At 46.5% G+C, this 13,901-nt stretch overlaps 1 protein-coding gene across 3 annotated transcripts in view; it reads right to left on the reverse strand.

Annotated features, from left to right (window-relative positions):
• EXT2 (exostosin glycosyltransferase 2) overlaps positions 1-13,901 on the reverse strand; it is a 132,812-nt gene that overhangs the window by 89,158 nt on the left and 29,753 nt on the right. For all 3 annotated transcript variants that reach the window (XM_025878386.2, XM_073904715.1, XM_025878388.2), the window contains 2 exons: positions 13,573-13,712; positions 10,854-10,947 (listed from right to left, as the gene is read on the reverse strand). In XM_025878386.2, the coding sequence (XP_025734171.1) occupies positions 10,854-10,947; positions 13,573-13,712 (234 nt within the window). The remainder of the gene's footprint in view (positions 1-10,853; positions 10,948-13,572; positions 13,713-13,901) is intronic.

A 13,901-nucleotide genomic window follows, 5' to 3' on the forward strand; every position in this document is an offset into this window, starting at 1 on the left:
CTCTCTCTCTCTCAAATGAATAAATAAAATCCTTAAAAAAAATACATATCCATTGGGTTTTGCTTATCTCTACTAATGTCTTCCTAAAGGCTTCAGTTAGGAGAAGAGCAGGCAGATAGAAAGCACATCCTGAGGGCATATTCCATCCACTCTGGAACTCAAGGCTGAAAGGAGAAGGAGGGCAGGGGTGCACCTTTTGAAATGCCTGGAAAAACATTCTGGTCTGGAGATGCCAGAGATTCTGAAGCTCCCATCAAGCTGCTGGCCTTGATCCAGGTAATGGTTTTTCCTTCCCCTCAGCTGTCTGCTGCGGGAGTTTTCCAGCAAAGAAAGAAAGGAAAAGTGGTAGGGAAGAGGGAGGAGCAGCTTCCAGTCCACTTCTCTGTAAGTGAGAGGGTAAAAAGGGCCAGGCATCGCAGGCTGACATTTATAGAGGGCCTGGCGTTTCCATGAAGCACTCTGGGAGGATTACTGGGGGTTAGCAATCTGGTCTAAAAGGGGCAGCAAAGCAGACTGAGGAGAGTCCCTTTAAATTCGGTAAGTGATGCTGTGGGCAAAGACATGGCAAGCCAGAGCGGACAATGACGTGCGAGCAGAGGCCCAGTCAGTCGGGCGGCCTTTAGAAAACAGGTACATGGTAAGCCTGGCTCCCCTAGCCCTTCGGGGCTGCCCAACTCACTTGCCGAAGCTCAAAAGCACAAACTGCCCGTGGAATGGCACTTTCTAATAGAGGGATAAAATGGCTGCCTCCACCAACAGACCGACTCATCCGGCCAAGGGCAGGGTTCTGGACCTGCACAGGTTAATGAGCTCGCTAGTCTTTGACCTCCAAATCACGGCCACACCACCCAATCCCTCCTGCCTGGCATTTTTCTTCAATTTTAATATCAGAAGTTTCACACGGCTGCCTGAGCTCCTGGACTCGGCAGAAAGACCCATATAGCTGTCAGCAAACTGATAAGAACTTTAAAATGACTCCGCGGGGCCTCTTTAGAAAGAAGAGCCAAAGACGCCCATAAAGAAACAGGGCAGGGGCCACGGAAACCAGCCGCTCACACTGGTTTAACGTGGCATTAAAATGAGCTACAGATTTATGGCAGTGTTTTAGCCCCTGGCCCACATCATCTCGGGGATGAAGCTCCCGTCCCCGCTCCCCAGCGTGATTTTAAATCTGGGATGGAGCTGGCCAGAAAGGAATGGGGGGAGGGAGGCAGAGGTAGCAGGAGGAGGAGAGGAAAAAGGAAGAGGCAGAAAGTACTGGGAAATAGAAGAGAACTCAGTCTCTTTTCAGTGGGATGGGAACAACAGCTATTTCTAAAAGCTATCTGGCCGGTCCTCTTAAACGCTCATAAAAATTCCCTTTATTTTTAGTTCTTACCCAGTGAACTCAAGTTCTTCAACCCTTCACCACCCCAGCGTCAATTCTGATCATAACTCTTCTCTTCAAGTTCATTTCTTTTTTAATTTTTCAGTTCAAAAAAATGAATAAAATCATCATTTGGCAGAGAATACATCTGAAGAGGGAAAAAAAACTCAGTACAAAATTTTTTTCTCACTGGAAAGAAGAAAAAGTAATAGTGCTTTATCCAAACGCGCCAATGAATTTTTTTTTTTAAAGGCCAGCTAGAGAACCACTTATTTATTTATTTGACAGAGAGAGACACAGAGAGAGGGAACACAAGCAGGGGGAGTGGGAGAGGGAGAAGCAGGCTTCCCGCGGAGCAGGGAGCCCGATGCAGGGCTCGATCCCAGGACCCTGGGATCATGACCTGAGCCGAAGGCAGATGCTTAACGACCGAGCCACCCAGGCGCCCTGAGAACCACTGATTTTAATCAGCCATTTGGATCCTAACAGAAAAACAGAGAGGTGAACTGCCTTCCATGCCAAGATGTAGAAAGTACACCAGACCCACAGGAATAAATTCTGTTTCAAGTTTCCAAGCCCAGAAGCAAATGCATAATATATCCATGTTGGTAACTCACGGTGGTTCCTTAAGACCAAACTCCATAACGGAAGGCTCCTTCCAATATTCAAACCCAAACCCAAGCAGAGCAATCCCAAATGACTGCCAGCATGGAGCAGGCAGACCAGAACCCAGATGCTTTCATGATTTCATGTAATCAATACAACTGCTCCACAGTGTCACTAGCCCCAGGTCTGAAATAAGAAAAGGGAAGCTTCAACAAGTTAAGTAATTGGCCCATAGTCACAGGTTAGGATTTGTGGCACAGTTTAGGATTTAGAACTCAGGTCTCTCCAAATCAAAAACCCAGGTGCCTGGGTGGCTCAGTTGTTAAGCGTCTGCCTTCGGCTCAGGTCATGATCCCAGGATCCTGGGATCGAGCCCCACGTTGGGCTCCCCGCTCAGCGGGAAGCCTGCTTCTCCCTCTCCCACTCCCCCCTGCTTGTGTTCCCTCTCTCGCTGTGTCTCTCTCTGTCAAATAAATAAAAACAAAACAAAACAAAAACCCATGTGCTTGCCACTACCAACATTTTTCAAACTTTCTGGACTAAGAAACGAATATATTTTATACTGAGCTCATTGCCCGTCCACATATATAACTGAAATAGAGGTTTCTGGAAGTATTTATCTTTACTGGGCAATATGCTGATATTCTTAACTGATTACCAGATATCAATTGAAATATAATTACCAGATATCAAATGAAATACAATTACCAGATATCAATATTACCAGATATCAAATGAAATATAATTTCATTTAAAAAAAAATAAAATGCCAGTCATCACCCAGTGAATTGACTTCATGATCTAACTAACGAATCATGACCCTTGGTCTGGAAAATACTGCAGTACCCAATGTCCGGGCTCCCCCACCCCCACCTAAAATAGTCAGACAGGTAGTTAGGAAACCTGGGATCCAGTCAGGCTCAACCCTGGCCCTAACACTTCATACTTGAGATCACCTAAACTTGGGGCGCCTGGGTGGCTCAGTCAGTTAAGCATCTGCCTTCGGCTCAGGTCACAATCCCAGGGTCCTGGGATCCAGTCCCGCCCACTTCTCCCTCTGCTTGCCACTCCCCCTGCTCGTGTGCACACACGCACGCTCTCTCTCTCAAATAAATAAATAAATTGAATCTTAAAAAAAAAAAAGATCACCTGACCTCTAGGGCTTATGTGTCATTTATAAAATACAAGGAAAGGGTTGAACAGTTTCGAAGGTTCCTTCTTTGATTTTGTTTCTCAATCTCCTTAATGAATACTGCCTTCCCCTTCCACCAACCATCATTTCCTTACTCTCCTCTTGTCACTGACCTTCCCTGCCTTCTACTTCTCTACAAAGTTCTTGGCCGCTGCTATTCGAAGTCCTTGCTAGGGGACGCCTAAGTGGCTCAGTCAGTTAAGTGTTTGCCTTCAGCTCAAGTCATGGTCCTAGGGTCTTGGGATGGAGTCCCCCACCCTGCTCCTTGCTCAGCGGGAAGCCTGCTTCTCCCTCTGCCTGCCACTCCCCCTGCTTGTGCTCTCTCTCTCTGACAAATAAATAAATTAATTAAAACAAAACAGAAGTCCTTGCTCGTTGTGCTCCATCCTACCTGCCAAGTCTTTCTCACAGAAGCCACGAGGTCAGTACCCTCCCAGAGAATCCCATCTTCCTATCCAAGACTAGCCGCCATGAAGATTCCCCTAACCTCCGATCTACTCATGACTCTCCATAGCACAACTGAGTGACAGCACTTCTGGCCCTGTAGTGGGTGTATTACTGGAAGTACTCTCCCTAGCAGCCTCAGGGCCTTTCTTAAAGATAGGATCTGAGTCGTTCCCCCTGATTTTTAAAAAAAAGTCTCCCTCAATATGCCTGTATAATACCAGGAATAGAGCAGGTGCTTGATACATATTTATTTGATGGGTTTGCATTATGAAATTAAAGACTCTAATTCTCCTACATTTGGAGAATAGTTAGGTGGGCTGCTCTAGGAAAAGCCACTGAACTAATTAAAGCTAGCACCATAATAAGATAAGTGAGCATTTCCAGACCAGTTTCCACCCACGACTCACTTCTGTTTGCCCGTGGACAAGGTGTGCCAGGGCTGCCAAGGAAAGCAGCTTTATGGTCTCTCCATCTGGACTGTGAGGACTTAAATCTCAGAAGCTATACAAAGTAACTGCAAATCAGCGCAAACCTTAAAGACAGGAAAATTTATTTACAGGCCCTGGTGTACTATAAATTTGAGACAGTTCTATTAAAATGCTTTTCTTGGCTTCCCATCAGATACTTGGCAAAGGTCTTTTTCCAATAAGGTTCTTAATACTAAAGTTGGGGGAGAAAAAAAAAAGTGGAACACATAAAAAATGCTCTTCCTTAAGAGTTCCAATTAAATGACTCTTTATTTTACCCTGCTTTAAACAATATACATTAACCAATCTCTTTCGCAATATGGATTTACACATTCAGGAAAACTCAAACACAGAGAATCCAGTGCTATTGAAAAGAAATTATGAAATTCAGAATATCCCATAAAGCAATCCCACTCAATCCCCATGGCTCTCCCACAGGCCAAAGAGCCCAGCTTTGTGTCAGAACCATGGTTGTCTGTTTCACAGGAAGAACTGCAGGGATCCAGTCAATGTGTTTTGGGGAAGCAACGCAGTACGAAAGGGCAAGGATGAAAAAAAGCAGAGATCGGGAAACACAGCTTGGAGTGACTTGTCGGGGCCAGAGAGTGGGGGGAGAAAAGGAGGCAGGGAATATTTGGCATTTTTTAAAAAGCCGTGAGAGTTCAGTTTAAGTATATTTAAAAAATTTTCAATTTCACAGGTGGAGGGATAAAAATGACAGACATTACAATATTAATTCTGGAAATCAGAAGTGAAATATTTTCCATATTCTTCATAATATATTTCCAGCGATGCATCCAACTAGCCCTAAATGTCTCAAGCGACCACTTTTTTGGGAAGACTATCCAATAATCAGTCATCTTGAATTATTGGCAAGTTCATCTGATTTTTTTGCCTCAATCCAGGCCACACAGTTCTGTGATTTGAATAAAGTTGTGGGCAGCTAAAGAGAGTATGCTCCCTGTCTTTCCCTCACATGGTGTGCGGTCTTGGGAGGATTACTTTGCGTGCCTTCATCCTCAGTGTCCTCACATGAAAACATTCAGATTACCCGTCTGCCTGCCTATCTCACTACTCTGTTTAAACAGTTTGCTCGGTAAACCCTTGTGCTCGGTGTGAGGCAGGGAGGGGGAAATGGACACGGACTGTCGATGGACAGGACAGACAAGCCACCCGCACGGGGAATCTTCAGAGAACGGGACTGCCAAGGTTTCTAGACATCTGAGGGTTTACACCTTTCACTGAATCATGAAACACTTTTTAAAAATAAAAACTTTTTTTTTCATTTTTACTAAGTTTTTTATTTTAATTCCAGTGGAGTTAACATGCAGTGTTATAGTAGTTTCAGGTGTACGATACAGTTATTCAAGAATTCTACACGTTACTCAGGGCTCATCATGATAAGTGTACTTAATCCCCTTCACCTATTTCCCCCATGCCCCCACCCACCACCACTCTGCTGACATCAGTTTGTTCTCTGTATTTAAGAGTCTGTAAAAACAAACATTTTGGACAGACTTTATAAAAGTATATTATAAAAACTTTATAATGTATATTATTTTAAGAGCCACTATTTTAAAAATATATGTATGTGCTGAACAAAATTTAAACCTTCACTTAAAGATTCAAGGGCATCACCAAGAATAGCAATTTCTGTACTTCCTCAATTTTAAGACACCTCATCAATAACAGCTTTAGGAGAAAAAACAGAAACCACATTCCATGTTCAAACTGATGGCAAGTCTCATTTGGATGTCAGAAAGCCAAAATATGAAAAACAAACAAACGCGTACTTCTCTGAATCGAGGAATTCTGCCGTCTTACAATGATGCACCCAGGATACAGTGAAGCCTGCAAAGCTGTCGGCCATATATCCAATATACTGAGAGTTTTATTTTTGAAACAGCTTTTCCATCTTCGCTATTCACGCCAAACTGGCAGATGACCCATCTCAGAGACCCCTCCTTATAGTCTTTCTGCCCCTCCAATTAGTGACTTCTGAACTACTCTATGAAAACCAGGTAAGTCACTGTGTTGAAATTACCTGTAAGTAAAATAAAATACAAGCCTCGATTTTGGGGCCGACCCACGGACAAAGTGCGCGACCTCTGGTATGCACACACACATTTGCTCTTTTGAGTTCTGTTCTGCTCTCTGCTTTATCACAGTGAAGCCTAACTATAGTCCTGGTCGGTGCGGGTGCCACATGCCTGGGGTCTTATTTTCTTAAATAGAAGCATTTTGTCTTTTTCCTAATCAATTATATCTTCAAGTACTCCTCAGCAGCACAAATATTCAGTACGCTTAGCAGGAAAATATGAAGGTAAACTGAGATGGGTCAGTGTAACAGACTGAAAAGAAACTATTTTAACTCACCCAAGCTTACAGGCCAGGGAGAAAAGAAGATGCTGACTATTTCTGCCACCTCAAAGGCTCCCAGTCAATTGAGTACAAAGGAGAGTTCAAAGGCAAGGCAGGCTCCTGACTTCCACCTCCTAGTGTGGCTGAGGTTAGAGGTCACTGCTGGTGGAGCCACTGACCAATAAAAGAATGTTTGGAAACTCCACTCAACAGATAAACCGCGGATCCATTTACGCCTTTCTCCCTATCCACACAAACATTTCCAACTATACAGTCCCATGTCTACCCAGCCTTCCAGGATCCTAGATTGCTTTCTTTTCCATTGTCGTTCAAGAGAGACTAGGAATATGAATGTTCCTTCTGACTACAGAAGAATATTCAGTTGCATATATCTTCCTGTCTTCCAGTGTAAGAAAGGTGGTTGATAGGGCTCTGCACCTTTAAGGCCTACCTCAAGTGCTACCCCCCCAATAAATCTGCCCCTGACAACTTTAGCCCATAACTTTTCCCTTCCATTTCAGATCCCTAATGTACTCTGGAAAATGTGCACGATTTTCCCACCTTTCTCTGTGCTTATACCCACACATCGCCAAGGTAACGATTAGGCCTCTGGAGTGGGGATCATAGATTTATTACTATCTCGCGCTATCTCGAGACCCTTGAAAAAACAACACTTAATTAGGGCTTCACTAAGTTAACTAGTTAATTTAGCTCGTGGGATGATATAAGGGCAAGTGATAAGTTGGCTTTATACTGTTAACTCTCACCCTCTACTAATTGAAGGAACTGGTTTTTAATTTACCCACAAAGAAAACTTTTAAGCTCTCCCCACCCCCAGCTTGTCCACTACTCTCGTCAGCTTTCAGGAGTAGATAACTTATTGTCTTTAGGCTCTAGCCTTGTACTTAACTTTAGGGCTGCTTCGACATCACGTCTAAGGTCAGGAGGCAAATTTACCTACTTTTCCTTGTCAGGCAAAGTCTCTCTCCCTTGGTGCATCCTACTGCTCAAGTCATGATGAAGACTTTCACCGGGGTCCTCACCAGTCACACTGCAGCCTCCCTCATCCCGAGCTCTAAGCTGCAAAATGTCACTACAGTATTTCCATCACCAAGATTGCACCCCCACTCCACTGGGGTCAATTCAGAAACATAGCTCTCTTCCATCTACAGACAGCAAAAATCCTGTGCTCAGCACTATTTCTTCCTCATCTGAAAGAAACAGTCTCTGGAGACTGACTACGAGGACAATGCCAGTAAGAAGCACCTTCGGATTTCTTGGAAACACTGACAGGGTCCAAAGGAAAAGGAGTCACTTAAAAGTGGATGGAGACCTCTGCTGGCTGCAATCGTCCCTGCAGCTTTTCAAGCTAGTTTTCAGCCGCTGAGCAAGAAATTTGACTGTTGCTCAGTCTCAGCTCATTCTGACCTATCAACCAGGGGCTCTAAGGCACCAACTACTGATACAACAGGATTTCCCTAGAAGTTTATACCTGTCTTACAAAAAGATCCAAATTTGACCCCCCTAAAGAGAATTCACTAAGGTGTAAAAACTTTCCAGAACCAAGTGTGTACTATTTTTTCAGCCACTCCTGCCAAGGTCAGGTTAAATCGATGGGTTAACCAGAGGGCAAAATGATAAGCAGATTCTGCAAAGAATCCTATAGAACAAAAAAACTCTCTCTAATCTTAGAAGAGAACTTCACTATCAATAGGACGGTGGTTCCCAATCAAAGCAATGTTGCCCCAAAACCGGACAGTTAACAATATCTAGGGACTTTTCTGGTTATCACACCTTGGGAAAAGGGTGTGCTATTGGCATCTATCAGCTGAACCTGGTCATCCTTATACCTCTGTGGGAATTAGTTCAACCAGGTAATCTCACTTTTGGTTGAGATCAGTCTAGAAATGTGAGATTGGGAGAAGAGGTCATTTTGGGCATACAGAATATTCAGGGAAAGGGGAGCAGGACTCCACGAGGCATTGCAGTGGACTGCTTTAGAAGGTCTGAAAGCAGTAGAGAAAAGGCACATAAGAAAGCCAAAGGAAGACTTGGAAAAGGAGGCAGGGAAGTGCCAAGACTGCCTTTCTGTCCAAGTTGACACAATGTGGGGCACTCACCACCCGAAGAAGTGACTGGCCCTCGGGCCTAGAGGCGTGCAGCAGAGAAGAGATGGCCACTGGGCCATTCATATTGTCAAGGACGGTGATATTCTTGCTAAGAACAAGAGGTTCACAGACGTTTTAAACAGCTGAATGGAGCATGAAAAAGGATCTAGCCATCCCCGTCATTTCATCAAGGTGGAAATGAAAGCCCAGTGAGCTTTGGTGACTTATCACTGTCGTATAACTCAGAGGACAGAGACGGGGCTCATATCCAAGTCTTTTGACTCCAAGTATATCTCTTTGAACCCAAATAACCTCAAAGTACTCTATTTTTAATGACCTCTATTCATTCTATCTCAGCGGTTCTACGATTCGGAGCCCGGGCTCAGAAATGACCAGCTGCGCCTACCTCAGCCCCATGGTTCCCCAGCCTGCTCTGGGCAACAGCGGTGTTCCGTAAGCTAGCGTGGGAGCTTGGCTCCGAAAACCCAATGATTCTTTTTCCCTACAGGATGGTGCTGGGTTTTTACTTGGCCTTGTCAGACTGGAATCTTAAGATGGTATCTGATTTGGCAGATGACTCCCTACTTAGTTAGTTAATAAATCAAGATGCCATAAAAGAAACACCCAGAGCTCACACACCAGGACTCTTCTGTGAAAAGGAACATTTCTGTGAAAAGGAACATTTTCTTCTATACGACTTGTAAGAACCATAGGTTGAGATGAAGAATCTAGAGATCTCCAGACAGACTTTCTAACTGACTGAAACTCAGATGAGTTGAGTGGTGAAGTGATGACTGAGAAGCCCAAACACTTAAAATGAACACAAAGAGCCCTGAAAAAAACAATGGAGGCTAAAATCCAACAGGGATTTGTTTTGTTTTTAAGATTTTATTTGAGAGAGAGAGAGAGAGAGCACGTGCGCACAGAGGGAGAGGACGACAGCACAGAGAGGGAGAAGCAGACGCCCCGCTGAGCAGGGAGCCGGACAAGGGGCTCGATCCCAGGACCCTGGGCCATGGCCTGAGGCAAAGTCAGGCACTTAACCGACTGAGCCACCCAGGCGCCCCCGTGATTTGTTCTCCCCAATCACAACGCCCACATGTGTTACCAGTGAGGCCACTGAGGTCCAGAGAAGGCAAAGCCTTGGCCCCGGGTAGTCGGTGCCCGGCCGAGACGGCATGGGCACAGGCAGTCTGAGGTCAGCGCCTGCACGGCCGGTACTGCGTGACGCGGCCATCTCCGTGGTTTAAAGTAAGAAGGTGGTGGATCCACACGTCCGCTAATTCTCCCTGCCTCCTAAAACCCTAAAATGACAATTATGACCAATTTTTAAAAATGAAGGCACAGTCACTCTAAGATCAAGAAGATGGGAGACAAGCTGAAGCAACAAAATGCGGAAGCTGAAAAGCAGAACGAGACGTGGGGGCTGACTCTCTGGGCCCAAGCAGCCACTGAGGAAAATCACCTGAGAAAAACCCGAGGCTGTCCGCTGCGGAACCCCAAGTGGGGGCAAAGATGAGGGACTTAATGCTGAGAACCCTCCAACCCTTTCTCCTGCTCATCTCCTACAATGATAATTTTGACAAAAATAAAAACCTTAAGAATCTACTAAAAAAAAGAAACAGCAAGCATAGTACCAATGTGGCATAGTTTTTTTTTTTTTTTAGCTTGCTTATTAACATTTCGGCCCAACTAAATTTCTCTCTGGCAAGAGAAAAGAAAGAGAAGCAGGACTACCTGAGGCCCCGAGTGGCATGCTGCAGACCGTGGAGAACAGCCCAGGGGCAGGGGCATCAGAAGGTGGAAGAGACACCGGGCAGTGAGGCAGGGGTGCGGTACCTGCTCCAGGGGAAAGGCAGCACCGCTCAGTGAGCGAGGCCGCTGGAACCGGGAACCTAGGCCAGCTGATACGACAACATTCTCCTGGCCAACAGCTACTCAGAAGCATCACCCTGAGATGTCCCTTCTTCCTGAGCGGCCTTAGTCACGACAACTATCACCTGCTGTGGGAACAGCCATCCAGAAAGGCTCTACATCCTGAACACACTGCTATGCTATGACCCTAAAACATAAGAGGCTTACCCCTGGAGAGTTTTTAAATCTCTGATAGTTACTATCTCAAACCTCATCTGATGCGACTCACCTGAGTCTGCTTTCCTCTCCCCAGTTTGGTGAGTCGATCTAGCGGAGGAAACAGCCCCGCTCACTCAGTCAGCTCTGTCGATGTGTATCCCCACCATGCAGGCCACCCTTCTGTACCACCCATGTCACCCCCTCCCACCCAGCAGGGCTGCCTGGCCTCTTACCTGCCGCTGCATTTCTTCAATCTGTCTTTGGGGGATGCTCTGCAAAATACCGTACACATCGGGTATCTTTTCTTCCGGCACAACCACAGATGCTCTAGAGAAGACAGCAAAACAGTTTCTACACACCCAGCGCTCTACACAAAGCACCTCTACAGACCTGTCCCGGGCGTTCTCCCGAGCAGAAACAACACCCACACCCTCCTTCAGCCTGCATTCCCTCCGGCGAGTGGCTCCCCATCCTCTCCTCAGGGCCCCCCTTCTCAAAGGCCTCCGTCCTCTGGCCTGCTGCGTTTCCTCACCTCCCTCCACGTCACCCGTGTGCTCCAGCAAACCATGCTCTGTCCACCATGGGGCCTGTGGGTGTGAACTTCCCGCTCCCTGGTATACTCTTTAACTTCACTGCCCGCTCTGAACGAACAAGGACTTTTCTCGTTTAGCTCCCTACTCAAAGCCATTCACTCACTCAGCACGTATTTACGGAGCCTCTATCACGTGCCAGGTGCTGGGATTACAACAGCGACTGAATCAGACAAGGGCCGGGGCTAAGCACCATGAGAACACCTGCGGGAGAGCGTTCTAGGCAGAAGGCCCTGAGGAAGCAGCATGCTGGGAATGTTCTGGCAATAGCACGGAGGCCGGCGTGGCTGGAGTAACGAAGATGGAGAAAACCAGGAGGTAAACAGGGGATGCAGGGGAACAGCAAGCGCACGGAGCCTTGCAGGCTGTGGTAGGCTGTGGTAAGGACTTGGCTTTAACTGAGACAGAAAGCCATTAGAAGGTTTTAGGCAGACCTGGCATGATCTGATTACGTTCCAATGGGGTCATTCTGCCTAACGTGTTGGAAGAAACTGCAGAAAGCAGGAGCAGAACAGCTGGAGACGGTCGCAAAATACAGTGGAAGAGCCGAGGAAAGTGGTGAGGACTTGCCCGCAGGTCAGACACATGGGTGAGGGAGACAGAGGGCTCAGCAACCACCCACCCGTCAGGGCATTTAGCAGGGTTTCCCATTTTATTTGTACCAATTAACTTATTAAAATCTGAAACCCGCTCCCCAGCAAGACTACTCTGTTAGGATGGAAACCACACCTGGTTCCACTCCCCAGCACCCCCTGAGCACCTGGTACATTGTCTAGCACACAGAGTTGGCACTTAGTGAATATTTGCTAAATAAGTGCACAATCTCTACCGTACAGATGGGAAAACTGAGGCTCAAAGAAAGAAACGATTTGGCAAGATCACAAAGCTAGCCAGTGACAGAGCTGGTTACCTGAACCCGGGCCTTCTGGCTCCAAATCCAGAGCCCTTCCACCACTTACCCATAATGACAACTACCCAAGCCGGTCTGGATTCTCACAGGAATATCTTTCCAGCCGTGGCTCAGGGTCACTGCCTCCACGAAGCCCTCACCAACTCCACTGCCGGCAATGGTGTGCGCCGCCTCCTCACGCTTCTCCCACCAACCCGCTCAGCCCGGCTGATCTCATCGCAGTAGCCAGTCATTGCTGGTTCACCTGTCTGTCCTCCACCCGCAGGCTAGGGGCTTCCTGGAGGCAAGGTCTGACCGATCATCTTTGTATCCCCATACCTAACGGTACCTCACAAATAAAGGGCCCTCAACAAATGTCTCCATGGATGCTTAAATGACTGGAGGTGGCTCAGCACTTCTCTAAGATAAAAAGAATTACACAGCCTCGTCTTTCAGGCCAAATGAGGCTCCCCCTCTGTGCTGGGCTTCCACTGCCCCCTCTGCAGGCATCTACAAGGCACTTACCACACATTATTAGAATGCTTGGTTTGTTTCCCACTAGACCCCAGCCTCCTTAAGAGCAGAGACTGCATTATTCACAGGAGACTTTCCAATAACTATGAGATGAATCAATATACAGAAGAATGAATGCTACTTGCATTGTTCAAATACCTATGGTGATCAGACACGAATAGAAATATCAGAACAGGTGGGAGAGGAGAAAATAATTAAGTATCTGAGGCAGAGTCAAGCTTGAGAGGTATACACAAAGGGAGCTAATTTTCAATAATCTTTAACCTCCAAAGTCCTAGGGAAATGAAACAACATGAGACCAGAGGGCCCTTCTGTCCATTACAGCAGTGACAGCCATACCCAAGCGGGACCCATGTTTGCCCTTCTGTGCCCTAGGAATGTCTCTAAGCTTTCACGCATATGGTGGCACTCCCCCTCCAGCTAGTAACATCATGCAAAGCACTTCACCACCGTGGCTACAAATCACACCCACGGAGCTCTGAAGTGCAGCATTCCCGAGGGTAAGGCCCGGGCATTTCTTAAAGTCCTTCTGGTGAGTATACTCTGCAGTTACAATGGAGAACCACTGCTCTCGCCTTTGGTAAAAGCCCAGACAGTACGTATTTTGGGCTTTGTGGGCCGTATCATTCCTGTCACAACTACCCAGCTCCACCATTTCAGCACAGACACAGCCAGTGGGTAATATGTGAGTGAACGGGTGTGGCTGTGTTTCAGGAAAACCTTATTTACAAAACCTGGCAGCTTCCCTTATTTGGCCCAAAGGCCTCAGTTTGTGAACTTCTGCTCTAGGCCAACAACTAACTCTTCTGATGGAAAATACAGCAAAACAATCTACAGTAGTTCTCAGACCTAGGTAGGCATTACAGTTACTGAGGGGGCTTTCAAAATCTAATACACACAGAACCACTGGTGTGAAGTTTATTACAAGGTAACACTCACCTCTTCCAGTCCAGAACTTCAGAGAAAGGCAAAATATAGGAGTCTGCAATGACAACTGGGACACAGCCGGCACGTAAAACGTCACTTAGTACCGCCTGGCCCAGCCGAGCACCACGAAGGACCACACAGAACGTGCCCTCCTGCAGGAACACAAGGAGAGGCAGGGGATCACAAACCAGTCTCGCTGACCCATTCTCTGATCGCCGTAGACCATCAAGTTCTCCTGAGGGCTGAAGCCAAGCACTACTGAGACATCCTGATGGAAAATGCAAACAGATAAAAGCTCACACCAGGGGAACCTGAAAAGCTTACCTGGCTGCAATGCTTGG

This window comes from Callorhinus ursinus, unplaced genomic scaffold, assembly GCF_003265705.2.
Source record: "Callorhinus ursinus isolate GAN/ISIS: 27379988/994484 unplaced genomic scaffold, GSC_fseal_2.0 scaffold21, whole genome shotgun sequence".
Lineage (NCBI taxonomy): Eukaryota > Metazoa > Chordata > Mammalia > Carnivora > Otariidae > Callorhinus > Callorhinus ursinus.